The sequence below is a fragment of the Hirundo rustica genome, chromosome Z (assembly GCF_015227805.2).
Source record: "Hirundo rustica isolate bHirRus1 chromosome Z, bHirRus1.pri.v3, whole genome shotgun sequence".
Taxonomy (NCBI): domain Eukaryota; kingdom Metazoa; phylum Chordata; class Aves; order Passeriformes; family Hirundinidae; genus Hirundo; species Hirundo rustica.
Genome location: NC_053488.1, coordinates 79087634 through 79105303, shown reverse-complemented (window position 1 = coordinate 79105303; position 17670 = coordinate 79087634). Strand labels below are relative to the sequence as shown.

The window sequence follows — 17670 nt, the reverse complement described above, 5'->3', positions numbered from 1 at the left end:
GAATTTAATTTCCACTGAATAGTGCAGTTCATAATAGACTATTTTGGAAGGACTGCAAGCCTCTTTTGGGAAAAAGGGGGCTGTTTTGGGAAGATGGTCTCCATCCACACAGTCAACAGAATAAACTAAACTTTAAGGAGGAACTGTTTTTTACTTTTCTTCTGTGTTCTTCTTGTCCTTCTCAACAAAAAAAAAAAAAAAAAAAAAAAAAAAAAAAAAAAAAAAAAAAAAAAAAAAAAAAAAAAAAAACCAAACACCACCTTGATTTTCTTCCCCTGAATTATCTGAATCTATTTTTTAATTGCCTCTGATAGACATCACTGTGAATTCTTACTTCAATCCTCCTGCTCTGTCCGGAGGTCCCTTGAACTGGACAAAATAAAGGCCAGTTGGCAAAAATGCAAAAGAAATGGACACACACACTAGAATATTTTTTGCAGTTACAAGCTAGTTCACTAAAAACACAGATACACAGCGTAAAAATGGTGACAGAAGTTAATGAAGGTGGGGGGGGTACATGTGTGACATAATTAGCAATGCAAAAGACCAGCTTAAGCATGTGTTTCCCTACGTCAACTATAAAAAAGGTGCCTTTTTAGCAAGTATGCACAGTTTGCTTAGTTATTTCGAAGAAAAAAAAGAACACTTTACTATCTTTATCCGATATTACAGTCATTATTACTACCTTTTTATAAAATGTAAACCATTCCTTGCAGTTACGATTTACAGAAGTCATCACCTTTGTCCACTCCTTACATAATCAGTCCATGGTGACAAAAATAAACTGATTCAATTTACATATTTTTTGAAGTAATAACTGATACGTTGTGGATTATTAATTTGTGAGTGGCAGAAATAGTGGTCAGAACTGCAACGTATGAAGCTGAACTGTAGCAGAATACTTGTTGAAGACTGGTGCTGGGTCTGCAGTACTAAGAGATCTTGAAGCATCACGTAAATACTGATGTATGCAGTTATTTTATCTCCAGAACTATTCAAGCCAAGTATATCCACCACCTGCAATGGACAGCAAAGCCTGATGATGGATTTCCCAAACAACTGCAACACTGCTTCCTTATCCCCAGCAGATCTTGTTTTTTGTAATATGTCTTGACTAAAGATAAGAATGGAAGCTAAAATTTGGCAAGGCAGTTTTCCTTCCACTAGTGAGTAACTGGTGAATCAGATCACCTGTACAAAGTGGTATTTGGTAAATTGCACTGTCCTGGGAATATTACTACTCTGGAACGTGACAGACACGAAGCCTATATTTGAAGTTGCTAAAATGTGATGTTATCAAGACTAACCTGCAAAGTACTTTTTTTTAAGCCAGTATATTACAGTATAAATGTGCTGCACACCTGTTTCTATAAAATTTACTGCCATGAAAAAGAAAGAAAGAAAGAAAGAAAGAAAGAAATATAATCAGGATCCCCAGAGTGTGGCATTTGTCCATCTGTCATTTGTATATGCAATACAGACCTCTTGCTGCATGTGCAATACAGACCTTCTGCTTAGCGTACAGCAATTATCTGCCAAACAGATCAGGAGCCAAGAGAAATGGTAAACTAGAGAGGAAGGAGCACGACCGTGCCACTCTGTCCCTTGAGAGTCCCAGGGTTGTAGGCATCAGGTTCTTGCAGGGTCATTTGCTGCTGACCCCCTTTGTGGAGGGCGTGGGGCTCCCTCTGACCGGAAGCAGGTCATAGTGGCACGGAATGTGGCTGTTTTTTGGGAGGTCATAGGGATCCTGGCCAAAGCGCCCACCGCTGCTGCCGAACGCGCCCTGGACAACACTCACCGTGGGCTCTGTGAGGAGAGAGAGCATACACTCAACTTTAGGGAAAACATTGATACTTCATTGCAGTTTCTGCCTCAGTAGGAAGATTCCTCATCATACAGAGTCCTGAAATGTAGCTGTAGAAACACAGGTTGGTGTTTTTGCTTCACACTTGCAGCAGGGCCCTGCGATGAGTGTCTTTACTGACAGAAACGTGACAGCATCTCTTCTTTATGTGTCTTTAATTTCAGCAAATTAAAGAAACCCCAACAAAACAACAACCTGAATTTCAGGGTTTTAATCAAGACTTTATAAGAGTCCCTAAAAGCAGAATGGGTACATTGATGGATTTCAGTGATGTCTAATTGCAGGGAGAAAAGGAAAATATATCCTGTGACACTGGACACAATTTATTACAGCCCAGAGATAGCTACCACTCCACAGGACCCCAAAGTTTTCTGTTAACTAAAGAAACGTGGTAACTAGGTAGGACCCGCATTAGCGGAATACTACGTATATGGGTGAAGATGCCATTTTATTCTGATCAAGAGAAGGAAACAGAACTTCAGCCCTCCCATACTTAACTCCAGATGCATTCAGTTTAACCCAGAGCTGAACTACAATGCAATCAAATGCTAAGCTTATCTTATACTGTTGTTTAAAGGAAGACTTTCACACCAGGCAAATTCAGAGGTATCTGTAGGTTACACAAGAGAGCTGAAGGTACTTCAAACCCTGTTGGTGTGAATTACACCAAAGGACTAATAATGCTGTTGTTACAGCTTTTGAGCAAAATCTGAACATGTAATTTTGTCTTTCCAGTGATTTTCACATGTTTTGATTAAACTGAATCAAAGACTAAAAAGCCCTGTGCTCTTTGTTCCTAAGCCCCAGCATCCAAAGGTAGATTTTGTACCTACCAACTTCATACACATTCTTGTTGGCTGTGGCAGTGCCAGCGATCTCGGCATAGGGGGAGTCGCGACGTGCTGGGGACTTCATTTCCACATAGCCACATTCTGAACTCTTTGGCACCAGCGCTGGCGGGTCTTTGATAGTTGCATAGGGGTTCTCAGAGCTGCTCAGTGAGCAATTGCTTAAATTGTATTCCGAGTTCTTCACCAGATCTACAAAAAGGAAAACGTGTTACTGTCTCAAGTATGCTGCGTGCTATGGACGTTGCTCTCCAAAAAAAGGGGTTTTCTTTAATGCTAAGGTCTAAAAAGTCACTCAGAAGTGAGTATTTAAATAGAAACCAGTCATAACATTTCAAATTTATTTACACTTGATCTTGCCACCAGCAAATTACTGGTGCAAAATCCAAGCACCTTCAATTCGGATTAAAATAATACCTAGGATTATACAGAGATAAGCTGTAAAATCAGTTTTTAACAAGCACTCCAGAACACTTTCTGCCCCTCCAGGTGCTGAACTCAGGACACTTAAAATAACTGATCTGAGACTGTTCCCAAAAGCAATGTCTGGGCAAATGGCAGCATGATTTATTTCTAGGGATGGCTTGGGTGATGCAAATTTGGAGTGTTTGAGTACGCTAAAAGAATAACCAGCTTCTTCTAAGTTTCTGTAAAGCACATGCAGGAGAACTGGAAAGGAAACAACATGTGGCTTGTGATGTCAGGATTTAACTGAAGGACAAATAACTGGATGTATTCATTTCAGAGATTTATTTGCTCATGCTGGGAATCAATTTTGTGGTATTCGTGTTACTTTCTTCTCTCTGTTGCTTTGTGATATATTGTGTTATTTAACATGAGACTTCCTTAGCTCATTCCTGACTCCATATCCAACATGAGACTGACCTTGGACCTGTCAGTGGATGGGTGCTCTTGATTTTGTGACTCATTTGAACTGGGCTTTCTGTAATCATAGAATAGTAGAATTCTTTAGGTTATAAAAGACCTTTCAGATCATTGAGTCCAGCCATTGATGTAACACTGCCAAATTCATCACTGTTCCTAAGTGCCAGAACTTCAGATCTTTTGAATCCCCCTGGGGAGGGTGACTCCACCACTTCCCTGGCAGCCTGTGCCAATGCTTGACAACCCTTTCAGGAAGGAATTTTTCCTGATATGCAATGTCTCAATGCAATGTCTCTGTCTTCTTGTGAGGGCCAGAAGAGCCCCCAGGTCACTGCCCTGCCCCTGCTGCCACACCATGGCTGGGACAGCCCAGGGGCCATTGGCCTTCTTGGCCACCTGGGCACTCCGGGCTCATGTCCACCTGCTGTCACTAGCACCTCCAGGGCCTTTCCCAGCTTTCCAGCCCCTCTGCCCCAGCCTGGAGTGCTCCATGGGGTTGGTGTGTCCAAAAGGCAAGAAAAACCAGGTGTAATAAATCACTCTGACAGTTTAATTGTGCCCTGTTATATATAAAGGGACAAACCAGCTGCTTTCTGTCTACTGTGTTTAACTCCCCATTCATATGAACTCTGCTACACCTCTTCCATTGTTTGGGTATCCAGGCACCCTTGGCATGCCCTGTTGAGGTACCATGTAAAGTCTTGTGAGAAAACTGGATCATTCAGAAGATCAGAATATCAGATCACTACGCTGCATTTCGGAAGTTTTTCATTCCTGGCTGTGTCTCTGTATTTTGATATCCTTTCCAATGGCCTGCAGTGGATGTGGTGAAGGTTTGTGGTCATGCAGACCATGCCAGCTGCAGTTGGAATTGTCTCTATTTTAAAGCCTTTCAGCAAAGGCAGCATGTGTTCTGCTGTCTAGAATTGAGCTGTGTTGTGATTCAAGCATGACAGAAAACATCTGATTTATGTGACACATAGGGGTCCTTAAAATGGTTTGGTTTGTGGTTGTTTTTTGATTAAAAAAAAAAAAAAATCCAACAAACTCCCTTCAAAAAAGGTAAAAACTCACACCAGCAAACAAACCAATCACACACTGATTCAGTGTCTGGAAAAAATTTAATCCAAAATTACTTTTATATTCTCTTCACCTAGAAACCAAAGGTGATTTAGAAGACTAAAAGGCATGTCTATGTAGTTTCATCTAAATACATCAGAAAACAACCTTACCTTTCAGGGACTTCCCAACATATCCCCTGTCAAGTCCAAAAGCACCTGAGGAGAAAATGATACAAAACCCCAGAGTAGTTTTAAAACCAAAGAAAACAAAAGTGATTAGACAAAAGCTTCTAAATATTTAAGAATCGCCTTGGGACTCATTTCTGCGCTAGCTGAATAATTCTCTCAAGGATTGTGGAACTGCCCAGGATGGAGGGGGGGGGGTACAGAAGCACTTGTACTATTTGCTTGCACATTTTCCAACAGGAACAGGGAAGGTGGGTCATAAAAGACCATTAAATTATACTTTTTGACCTCACATAATGCTAGTTACTCACTCTTGAATAATCCAAGTAAGTGCTGTTGGACTGAAGTGTTTTTTTGGGATTTCTTGTTTGGATAAACCCTATCTACCAGACAGGCATCCCATCTTGACCTGAAAATCTCAGGGTGTGCAGAGTTCATTCCAATTCCCAATGCTCTGCTTCCAAATTTAATCACTCCCAAATCAGGGTCACCCTGTTACAGCCCCAGTGGCACGAACACCCAGCACCTGGATCTACAACCTGCATTACCTGTTACTCACAGATTTCTCTCAATAAATGTAAACAGCAGTGCACAACAGCTGTCTTCAGAGACCTGGCACTTTCCTGGTTACTGATTTACTCAAATAGTTTTGATTGATATTGCGGAGAGCTGACTTTTTAATTAGGCCGTATTGTGTTACTATGCTAGAAGCATTATAATCTAAAATGATTTCATCTATACACTATCTAAAAAAAATTAGTAGTTTTCAAGAGGGAAGTGATACTATTTAAGAAGACCTAAACATAATTAATTTTATTCCTATCCCATCTTTATTTATTAGATCTCATGTCAGCTGTCCTGTTGTTTTCACAAGTTTGATGCTCAGGTCACCAGCCTCCAGTTACCCAATTAATCCTCTTGGATTTTCTAGCAAACAATCACAACATCAGCATTCATCCAGTCCTCTGGAACCTCCCTGTTGCTCAAGATTTCCTGCCTTCAGCTAACCACAGCAAGTGTCTCTGAGGAGCATTTAGTTCAAGTTCAAATGCTCTAAGAAAATATAAAGCTGAATATTGAGCATTATGACTGAAATCCTTTCCTAAAAAAAAACCCCCAAACCAAACAAACCCTAAACCAAACACAAGAGATCTGATCCTGAATTGTGGTTTGACCAAGGCTGGGGAAGAGCAGGGAGAAAAGTAGTGCTGCATATTGTTGTTCTGAATCCCAGAGTCTGATATATGTAATACTAGAAATTAAGGTAATTCAATTTTCTGAATTATACTGCATTTAAAAGTCCTTTTTAAGGCTTTCACTGGTCAGTGCAATCCAGCCTTTTTGGAATGCATGAGTGTGTTTAAAAATGGATGAAAAGACAGCATGTAGCGGAATACAGCAACTCTCACCATTTCTTGGGAATTTTTCTTAAAGGCAATGCTCCTTTGGCAAATGTCTTTTAGCAAACAGGAGGCTTATCTGGGAAGATCTACTGTTAACCTGAAGTGGCTCAGGTAATGAAAAAATACTTTTTAAACTACTGATTGCATTTTGTAGTGATTTAAAAAAGAATATATGCAACTTTTCATTTATTTAATAAGAATTTGTAATTTTGTCCAAGCAGAACTTTAGTGTAGAACCCACACTGTGTTATGAAACTAATCAATAAGCAAATCTTTTAATACAAATTAGATATTTTATACATCATGCACTGGGCATCAAAAACTGTTCCACCATTCCTCACAAGGGGTCACTTTTTTGTCTCTTCTTGCCTTAAGGCATGCATCCTTCATACAATGAATTAACATTCACATTCTCCTCCGTTTCTGGGGGGCAGGGGTGGGGTGGGGGGGTGTGGTGTGCTGCTGTTGTTTTGTTTTTGTTTGTTTGTTTTACCAAGCTCATTGAGGTAGCCACCGTGTTTCCAGTCTGCTGGCAGTGTTCCGGTGTAGTCCATGACAGCACTTCGTTTTCCAGGCTCTGTATTTTTCATGTTCACAAACAGCTGACTGGTTTTTGTCTATTTCAAGGAAAGAGAGGTAATAAAATTGACATTTTAAGAAAGATGCTGAATTTCCAGGTGACAATCAGGAAAAGCAAAAATCAGCCAAATAGGAGAGATTAGGAAACAATGTAAAATAAAGACTGTCAGAGAAGTTTCCATATTTTTCTGTTTTACCTTTGCCAATGTCAGTCTTTCCATGTTGGTGACATGAGGTGGGCTGGAGCACTGAGTCAGAGTATGGTAACTGGGGTTAGAGAAATAGTGGCTGTTGACATTTCCACCATTGGGATGAGGGATGGTTTCTGAAAAGAAAGGAAAGTGAACAATAAATCCTTTCTTAAAATACGTTTTTGGGAGTGCTGCACGGATTTCTGGATCTGACCTAGAGTTTCTTAAAAAACCTCCCAACAAACAAAAACTTTTTTATTCATTCAAACACAAACCCCAACAAACACAAAACGTTTTACTCATTCAAAGAAATTGGAGATACAGGGCAGGAAGTGACAAGTCATGTCCTCACTTTCAGGAAGGAGCATTCACAAGCTTAACCTGCTAACTTAACTCCTCTCTCTGCTGTGGTCCCTGCTCTGTTACTCCTTTCTAGTCATCATTACAGTCATTTGTACCATCAAGTCTGCACCAACATTCAAGAGCACCAGGACCTTTGCTGATTTGCTTTTTCTTAAGTCAGACAAGTCCTCCTGCTGCCTTCTTCAGCTGCTGCTTTCCTAAACAGTGGTGTTCAGAAGGCACAATTGCCCGAAGTTTCAAGTACCCACTGAATCCCAACTTACAGACACGTTAATAGGTCAAAAACTGCTGTTTGTTTCATTGCTCCTTCCCTTAATTAGTTTCAAACCTTTTGCTGTTTCTCTGCACAGTCTTGCCAGAGATAGCACAAAATCCTGATTTTCTACATTCTTTCTGTATTCTAGCTGTTGGCATTTAAATTAAAGTCCCTTGTAGAAACCTGATTTTGCCACACTCCAACTGTATATAAAAGCAGGCACGAAAGATAGAAATGTCCATGTTTAACGCAGAAAAAAAAAAAGTTTGAGGGTGCAAAATATTGCACAGTAAAGCGAGATACATGGTCACTTTCCTTTACAATTAACACATTTTGCCGGTGTGCCAACTTCATGGTATCAAAAAGCAGAAATATGTGAATTCAAGCCCTTTTAGGGGCAGATCTGAGCACAAAACCAAGATGTGGAGGAAAAAAAGTATTCTAAACATCACATACCTGAAATGGTGTAATCTGCATTGATGACTCTCATAGCAGGGGTGTAGGTCACTGTGGGCATGTGTGTCTCCTTCCCTTTCTGCTTCTGCCTGTAAATGATGAACAGCACCAGAAGGAAAAGTACAACCATGACAAGAATGATGATGCCAGCTATGGCTCCTATCTGGTAGGAGTCAGCAGGGAGGGCAGTGCTGGTACGGCTCAGGCTGTTCAGGTTTCCCACTATAATTACACCAGCTGGAATAGAGGAAGAAATGAAAATCAGTGGCATAAATCCAGAGGGGTCACATGTCAGGAGCAGGTGTCAAAATTTCACTTCTAAATCTGGAATTTAATAATGCCAGAATAGAACTCTGTCAAAAACCAATTCTAAATTTATGGAAAAACACTTAGAATCTTCACAAAAAGGAAAAACACTTGGAATCTTCACAGGAAAGAGACAGTGTCATGAATTTGAAAAATAACATTCTTTGGGCAAAAGCATGGGGCAGGTAAAACCCATACTCGATCAGCACTTTCCAGCAGCAGAGCCCTGTAATTTCACGCTCCAGTTAAATATCACCGAGGCATCTAATTTAAAGCCTCCAAAACTTACATGCATTAGCAGAATGGACTACTTGAATAGACCTATCAGATTTATTTAATGAATGGCACAGAGATTGTGTTTAATAGGTGAATCCAGTTTCTGTGTGAAAAGATTACATTAAATTTGATTGTGTCTGGGCTTTACCTTGATCACACCTGGCCCCTTTCCAGCCTGGGCTGCAGTAGCAGGTCCCTGTGATGTGGTCACAGGTGGAGTTGTTCAGGCAGTCACAGCTCTGGCGGCATCCATACCCGTATGTGCCCTGGGGACACTCTGCACAGAACATAAGCAAGTAGAAACTCATTAAAGGCTTTGGAGTTACAGGTTTGCAGCACCACAGAGTCCAACCTCACACGTTCCTGTCTGTGGGCAGCAGGTGGCAATGTATCATCACCATCAGATCTCTCCTGTAAATGCTCCTAAGAGGACCCCATCGGTGTGCAGGAGAGAGAGAAATTGTGTTTAGATGTGTATTCATCCTTCACCTGCAATGCCACTAAGGCACTGCACAGGGAATCCAGGGGAAAAATAAAGACAAAAATATAAAAAGGGTAGAAAGCAGTGAAGAAATGGGCAAGGTATGAATAAAGAGCCAGAAGACTCAGATCCCAGTGCCCGAAAAATCTCGTTATCATACAGGTGGAGCCAGACACCAGGATGGTGTTACAGATGTGCTGATGTAAAACAGCAAAAGAAAAGGGCTTAACAATGAGTCTAAAATGCACCACACATTTACAGAGAAATAAAACTGTTGCCCATAGCATGCTCTGATACTGTAATGAATACACTGAGAAAACTACCAACGAGAGAAAATGCTGGAGAAATAAGGTAACTGGGAAAGTTGTACTTAATTATCTGAATTACCTGAATACAATACTTAATTACTGATCAAAGTGTCTCCTACCTCATGTAAATACCCTGGTAGAGAATTACCCTACACTGATAAAAAATATTTCTTTTATACTGCTATCTCTTGGTACTGTGTGGCCTCTCACATTATAGTAGCTCCGATGATTTTAGCAAGTGTAGTCTTTCTTCACTTTTTCTGAAATTTCTCAAAGTTCTGCAAATATATTTACTTATTTTTGTCTTTTTAAAAGAATCTAACTCATCTTCCATGAATTCCTAATTTGGAATAATTTAAAAAATAAAGTAACACAAAGGGTACCTGAGAACAGTCTTCCAGTCTTTACTGGAAGTGAAAATAAAGTGAAAAACTTCATGTTTATGTACCTCCTCCTTCTCTTGATTACACTCAATAATTAACAGGATTATAAATACCGAGGTAAATGGGTGGGCAAAACCCATCACATCATAGTATATTTTGGCATTTCAGGACTGGAATTAGAATGAATACCAAAATATATAGCTTAATGTTAAAACATTAATATCAACTTGTAGGATAAAATACAAAATCCTTAGCAGAATTAGATTTGCCTAATTATTCGAAGCAATGTTTTGACATCAAGGACTATCTTAGAAAGTTATCTTTTCCTGAATGTTAGTGATGTTTTTGAGGAGAAATACAGACGTCATCAAAATGCACAAATTTGGGAGCACAGCTCCAAAAAGTCAGCAAAGGTTGGACAAACAGTCCTGTGCTCACTAGCCTGACTATTCTTTTAATGTTGTACAACATTACACTACCAATGATCTCAGTGGTGTTACACCTGATCTTCCTGAGGAGAGAACCACACACAAAATGGCAGCTACAATACTTTTACAACCCAGTTGCCCTGTAAAACCACACTGCGAAGATTAATTTCATCCACCAACACTGATGTGGTTGTCCTTATCTCCAGTTTTCCAACTATTATCTGTCACTGTGGTTTATGCTAATGGACACAATTTGTTGCTTTCACAGGATGCTAATGACAATTCCTTGGATTCATTTAGTTGCTTTTACATGATGGAGTAATTGGGTGTTCCTTTAGTTATGCCTGAAGTGACTAAAATGCAGTGCAAAGAAACAGGCACCACTACTGTAACAACTTAATTCTGTCGGGTTTTAAACTGTTTGGAAAAGCCTGTGGCCAGCTCTGTCCACATCAGAAGTGCCCCTGGAGGGCAGAGGCTATGTCCCTAGGCAGAGAGAGGGGTGTGCTCACTGTGCTCGCAGTGCCGCCCCATGAAGCCCGTCCGGCATGTGCACTGCCCGCTGATGTGGTCGCAGTCGGCTCCGTTCTGGCACTGGCAGATCAAGGCACAGTCCTTCCCAAAAAACCCCAGGGGACACCCTGCAACACGAGCAGAGGGAGGGGGGAGAGGGGTGAAACAGCTGCTCTGGGAGTGGAAGAAAAACATTCTGGTTCAGTGTGTTACTGAGGGATTGCTCCTGCAGCTCCAGAAACTGTGAGTTCTGTCAGCACAAGGGGCCAAGACCTACCTTGTCTGGAGTGGTTTAAAACACACATCAGACAAAAATGAGCTTGGGAAATTACGCTGGCAACAGAGGTTCTGAAAATACAGCAGAGGCAGCTCCTTGAAGGAATGGGCTTCAAAAGAGATTTGAAAGAGGAGGAAGAGGGCATTTTGGGAGTCTGCCCCATCAGTCAGTGAACCTCTGGATATATTTCCTTCATAGTTTATGTTGAAGCATTGAAAAAGCCAAAACAACAACATATTGTACCTGAGGTACTCACAAAGAAACCATTTCGGTATGTAGAAGACACACCACAGCAAAGAGATCATTATTCACCAGCAGGAAGCAAAAAACCCCTGATAGCTGACAGCTGAACCAGCATAGTGAATGTCTCCCAGAACTGCATCCATATGGTCCTGGAGTGTATCTTTTATTTCTTGCCTCTATGACATTACTCATTTCAAACAGCAAAGTTCTGGTTTTATGAAAAACATGTATTTGCACACTGAATGCAAAACACAGTCAGCAGTCCTGTTTTTCTTGAGGTCAAATACAGGGCTTGTGGCCAGGATAATAGTCAGTGAGGCAACCTAAATTGAAAGTAAACCAAACTGAAAGTGTAATATGAAAAAGATAAGCAGTCAACTTTACCCGTATTTATTTCTAACAAATGTTTATTTCTCAAACTTCCTATGAACTCTTAGCCAGCATGGAATGAATGCGACATACCTGCACCCAGTCACTGTACAGCTATTTAACAAAAAGCTCTTGGGGAAAAAAATAAGTATTAATGTATTATTATATGAACAAAATTCCAAAAGAAATTATATTGTTCCAGTCTAGTGAAATCATCTTTCAAGGTTCTAAATAAAACAGCTTCTGTATCAGTACTTGAATTCCAGGTTCAAGGTGTTTTGGAGGATAATTCTGTCATTGATGTTCAGACTAAGAATGAGCAAAAAATTTGCTTACTCTGTGTGCAATAAAGGCCAGTCCAGCCCGGCGTGCACTTGCACTCCCCATCGTAGGCACTGCAGAAAGCTCCATTGTGGCAGTTGCACGTGTGGATGCAGTTTGGTCCCCAGTGGGAAGGTGGGCAAGCTGCAACAACCCAGAGCAATTAATTAACCTCAAATGACAAAGGTTCCTTGATGCGCATGAATAGAGCTACTTCCATTCACACATGAGCACTGCTTTGTTTGGTATTTGCTGTTTTTCTCTCAAGTGCATGCTTTAGGCTGCTCTGTTCTGAGCAAACAGCCAAAGATTTATTCATTAATTTCAACTAAGGCATAATTTACTCCAGGTAAAAAGTGCTGAAAAATATTAAATGTGTGAAAAATGCACACTCAATACTCAGTAAAAAGGACATTAACAGCAGCTTTCTCACAGAAAAAAAGATTTCTTTCTTCACTTATTTTTCACTCTGCAGTCAGGATGAGCTTTTAAACCTTGAAAAGTGAAGGAAAGCAGAGAAAGTTGAAACTCCTATATAACCTAGAGCTTTAGATCCAATATTGAGCCTGCTTTTTGTGCTGCCACGGTTAAATTTCATGTATTTGCCTAAATGTGGTGAAGATAATCAGGTCTGTACCTTAATCTGGTTAACTCAGTTGCTTCCATGGGCCCAATTATCAATATAGTATTTCTAAACACAAAGTAATTATCCACAGAATGGAGATTATTTTGCTCACAATCATGTTGACTCATTATGAGACAGAATTTACTGGCTGCTTTCGAAATGTCATGATGGATGAACCTGATGCTATGTGCTGCCACTAGAACTGTGAAGTTCCAAAGTACTAATTACTATTGAGAGACAGCAAAAGATAATTTTCTTAATGGTAGAATATCACTAAGTGAAGAGGGTGTCTATTCTCTAAGAATAGACTCTTTCTGTTGAATAGGATTCTCATCTTGAGGGTTTTTTTTCCTTTAGTAAAGAAAGCAGTACTTTAAGTAGTACTTAGTGTTTTAAAAATAAATAGTAAAATAAATAATTCTTTAGTACTTTAAAAATAGGAAGGAAGTACAGTGTCAGTATTTCACAGGAGAGAAGAAACAGGTCAGACACATATTCTTACGTAAATTTTAAAGGGTGGTAACTCCTTATTGTTTTGTACTGATCTAGTTGCCTGAGACCAATAAAACTCCTGAATCCTTTAAACATTTGCATAATAATTCATGTGTAAGTGGGCTGTACTTTTCCAAAGTATCATCTTTTTCCCAAATTTTAGTTCATTAAAATTTGTATTATGATGAATTGAAAAAAGTACTAAGTTTGGGGGGTTTTTTTGTTTCACTTCAGTTGTGCTTTGTAATTATTTTTTATTATTGTTTTGTGTTTGAAATTAGTGGTCAGCTAAGAAGGAATGTAAATCACATACAGGCAAAAGATTAGAAGTTTAAAAAAGGTTGCTGGTTCTGAAAGAAATTAATGGAATCATTATTTTCCATGTGAACGAAATGCCTTTATACAAAGCAAATAAACTTCCTCTGTTATGGTCTGTGAGCACAGCCTCAATAAACACTTCCATTCATATTGCTGGCACCATTTTCTTGATATTGATTCAGTAAGTAAGTCCCTCCTCCTCCTAAATACCCCTATTCTGCTGTTCTCCCAACTACCTACTTATTTTACTATAAAAAACAGTGACCTTTATAGCCACTGGCTTCCATAGGAATGGGTACAAGATTTATTTTGGTATTATACTGGGCTATGCATGCTAATCACTTCACAGAATTTAGCCAGGAATGTTGTTTTTTGGGTTCTTTTCCCAAATGGACCAGATGTAACTGTGCACTTCTGCAGAGCCTGTTAACCTGGGCCAGTCAAACCATAAATGATATAAACCAATGAGCCATGTTATTAAAAAATGCACTTCCCTGGAAACCCCAGCACAATGTCTGACATTTCAGGGTATGGTGCAGCTTCTTTTATTCACACAAGTGGGCTGACTGAAATCTTGGCATGTGAGTTTCAGACTGTGTGGATTTTCACACCTTATGGGATTGGATATTCTTCTTTTGAGAGTTTTCCTTAAAACAATTCTTTTTCTAATTAATAAATTGCATAGAGTCATCCAGGCATATGGGAAGTGACTATTTAATAAAGTAACCGTACAAAAAATAGTAAAATTAGGACCTTCCCTTTTTCTTTATCAGAGTCCATGGAGTTCAGCACACCAAGAGAATACTCATTAAGTGAGGCAGAATTACACTAAAAATAATCTATCTGTGAAAACACTTATAAAACAATGAAAGAAGAAAATCCATCAAAGAGTTATAAGCACTTAATAAAAAGGTATAGTGAAAAATTTCTTAACAAAATGTTCAAATGCTTAGTGAGAACAAGGGTTGTGCAGCCAGAGCACTAACCTGTGTCTGAGACAATTTCAGCTTTATTCTTGGCCTGGCCAGAGAAGCTTAGGATCTCTCCATTATTTACCATGAAGTCCTAATTTCTGATTTAAGACAACGTTTCTTTACCAAAACAAACAAACAAACAAACAAACAAAAACCCAACCAAAAAACCAACCCTGATTATTTGTTCTAAAATAAAGGGAAAAACAAAAAGCTGGTACTTACGCTGAGAGCAGTCACTACCAATCCATCCAGGGTAGCACTGACAGGATCTATCAATAGGATTACAAGTCCCATTATTGGTGCAGGTGCATATTCCAGCGCAGTTCTTCCCAAATCTGCCACTGGGACATACTGAGAAGATATTGTCAGAATTAAAACTCTTTAGTGATCAGAACAAGATTTTATTTTCTTCATTTCAGGAGAAAACAACCAATATTTGGATCGGGAGAGGTATTGATTAGTATAAGGGTGAAGTGAGGTATTATAAATTATAGTGAGCATAATATCCATATTCCCTACACAAATAAAGCAATTTAGAGTACGGAGGGTTTCATACTGAAGGATGAAACAGCCTAAGATTCCCAATTTATAAACGGAACATTCCACAGCAGAAAATATCTTCAGTTTCACAGCTTCCAAGTGACGGAATGGAAATCATTCCAGCACTTGGCAAGAGTATCCCATGGAGTCTTTATGGCCAGCTGTACCTTCATTGCAGAGGGCTCCTGTGAATCCAGGCAGGCAGTCACACAGGCCAGTGATGTGGTGGCAGGGGCCACTGCTGTGCACACACTGTGGGCAGGTCTGGCTGCAGCGGTGTCCGTAGAACCCCGGCGAGCAGACTGGAACCAGAGAGGACAAACTCACTGCTGCTGTCCTGCCGTCAGCCACCCTGCAGGACACCTGCTCCTGGCTTGGAACTGTGTCTGCTTTCCAGTCCCGGTGGTGGTCATTGTTATTTGTGCAGCTCAGTGATTTACGGTCCCAAAACAAGGTCTGCTCCTTCTCCTCAAGGATTTGGTGTATTCTGGCTCATCACAACTTTGTTGACATTCCATTACATGTCAAGCCACTCTGAACTTGGATAATGTTTGGAATGCATACATACTTTATTTGGCTAAACAAGGACATCTTTTAAAGTACATCTGAAGTAGCACAGGAAACAGTTTTATCTCTAGATGAGTAAGGTCATCTTAGACCTTGATTCCTGATATGTTTCCTAACTTGGCATTCAAATAGCCATAACTTCACTGGATAAAAAGCACAGATGTTTTCCAATCAACTGTTCTTTTACATGGTACAGAATCACTCTAACTTTAAGAGAACCTGAGACCAGAAATACAGAGTTTTCAGTTCACTGTGATGCTAAAAAGCATGAAAAGAAAGAAAAAAAAAAGGCCGCTTCTCCTTTGTTGATCTAATTCCTTTTGGCATTTATTTCTTGATAAATTAAAATATTAGGTAAGAGATCAAGAGAATACCTGAACAGCTGCAATTAGCACTGAAAAAACTACCTTGGAATCTTTTCAATATTTCAATTTCATTCAAGATTCAGGCTTTTAATTACACACTTGATACAAGTTTTATGGCCAGGATCACTCCAGAGAGATTAACTTCTCCAAGTGAACAGTGCCAAAAGGTCTTCCTGTTTACTGAAAAGGCAGTTTCTGACCTGGATCCAACTTGTTCGTATGACCTTTGTCTTCCCAGCCTGCAGACCAGCGCACTGGTCTGGGAGCCTCTTGTCCAGGTTATAGGCACAGTTCCAAAACACAAGGGAACATTTTTACATGGCAGTGTTACACTTTGGATGCACTGATTGACTGCAGGGCCCTTAGAGATTAGACAGTGAGAATAATTACTGCTCACAATCAGAAATGCTCAAGGGATACTAATGCCACACCAATGTGGGATTTAGCAGTGCCATGTCACGGCCTTCAGCCTGAAATTTTGCCATTCCTGGACTGACGAATTTCACCTTCCTCTGGTTCTCCTCCTCCCTGGCAGTGATCATTTCAGGTCATCTACTGCCTTTTAAGCCTCTTTTGGAAGAGCCAGCAGCATCTTTGCTTGTCCTTAACCCATCTGCTCCGGGATCCTGTTTCTAGGAGACCTGCACTGAAAACTGGGCTCCCCTCCAGTTCCAGACAACGGACTTTTCTCTTCCGTGAACACCTTTCCCTCACATCTTCAGTGATTCAAACTGAAGACAGCTGGACTGCTGGCAAACTGTGACAAATCTTGGGAGGGCAGACTTATTAACTACCTCCCTGATTCTGGCATGATTTTCCTTAGGTCATCTGTATCTCTCTCGGTGCTATCTGTATTTTACCCTGACAAGTTTTTCAGAAGGAACCAAGTTTTTCAAAAGGAATTTGACATTCTCTGCTTATGGTGGGGCCTGATCCCACTGACTATTCTTACAAGAAAAGTGTTGAAACCCCAAATATTAACTAAGCTAATGATTCCTAGCAGACTCAACAGGAAGGCTTTTAGTTTCTGAAGCTCAAGTATGTTTTATTTACCTGCATTGCAAGCTTAACACTCATCAATCACATTTGGAAATGCTTTAGAACAGAATTCCCTACGACAATTATTGGAAAGTCATGTTCATAACAGTGCCACAGGACAGAGAGTGAATAAAAGGAAAGCTGTACCATAAGAAGAGCACTACTAGATGGAAACATTTTTTCATTTCAGGTAATGCTATTTTTCCTGAATATTCATGTGTTTTGACAAAATGTCCAATCAAGGCATGCTTCCTATCTTTCACACTACAGTTAGCAAAGTATTATGATGTTGTATGATATGTTTTCCAAGCAAAGGGAGAAACAGATTTTTAAAGCATTTATGTTGTCCTTACTTCTCTGGCAAGTGGTGCCTCTGTATCCTGGTGCACACTCACAGATTCCATCATCTGGAGAGCAGGATGCTCCATTTTTGCAGTAACAGGGCAAGGAGCAATTTGGACCCCACTGTCCCTCAGCACACACACTGTCACAGTGAATACCTGCAAAGACAAACAAAACATCTATGAAGAGCTCTTGGGCACAGTTAGGTTAAGCCTTTGCTTCTCAGAGGGCTGAATTTTAAAACACAGCTCACACAACCTATTTATCAAGACATCACTAACATCAGGAAAGTACAGCAAGATGAACTTGCATCTCTGTTCCTGTCTTCCCTAGAACAGCGGATTTCCCTCATATTCCAGTTTTGATGAGAGGTTCATAAATGGCTTTTGCTTCCTCCATAATGGCTGAT

At 40.0% G+C, this 17670-nt stretch overlaps 1 protein-coding gene across 2 annotated transcripts in view; it reads right to left on the bottom strand.

Annotated features, from left to right (window-relative positions):
- Window positions 1-261: 261 nt before the first annotated feature.
- The window catches only part of MEGF10 (multiple EGF like domains 10), an 82681-nt gene continuing 65272 nt past the window's right edge, over window positions 262-17670 (bottom strand). For both annotated transcript variants that reach the window (XM_040089824.1, XM_040089825.1), the window contains 12 exons: window positions 17273-17419; window positions 15117-15251; window positions 14632-14760; window positions 12016-12144; window positions 10790-10918; window positions 8826-8954; window positions 8096-8332; window positions 7027-7154; window positions 6744-6867; window positions 4833-4877; window positions 2701-2907; window positions 262-1809 (listed from right to left, as the gene is read on the bottom strand). In XM_040089824.1, coding sequence (XP_039945758.1) covers window positions 1646-1809; window positions 2701-2907; window positions 4833-4877; window positions 6744-6867; window positions 7027-7154; window positions 8096-8332; window positions 8826-8954; window positions 10790-10918; window positions 12016-12144; window positions 14632-14760; window positions 15117-15251; window positions 17273-17419 — 1703 coding nt within the window. In that variant the 3' untranslated portion in view covers window positions 262-1645. The remainder of the gene's footprint in view (window positions 1810-2700; window positions 2908-4832; window positions 4878-6743; window positions 6868-7026; window positions 7155-8095; window positions 8333-8825; window positions 8955-10789; window positions 10919-12015; window positions 12145-14631; window positions 14761-15116; window positions 15252-17272; window positions 17420-17670) is intronic.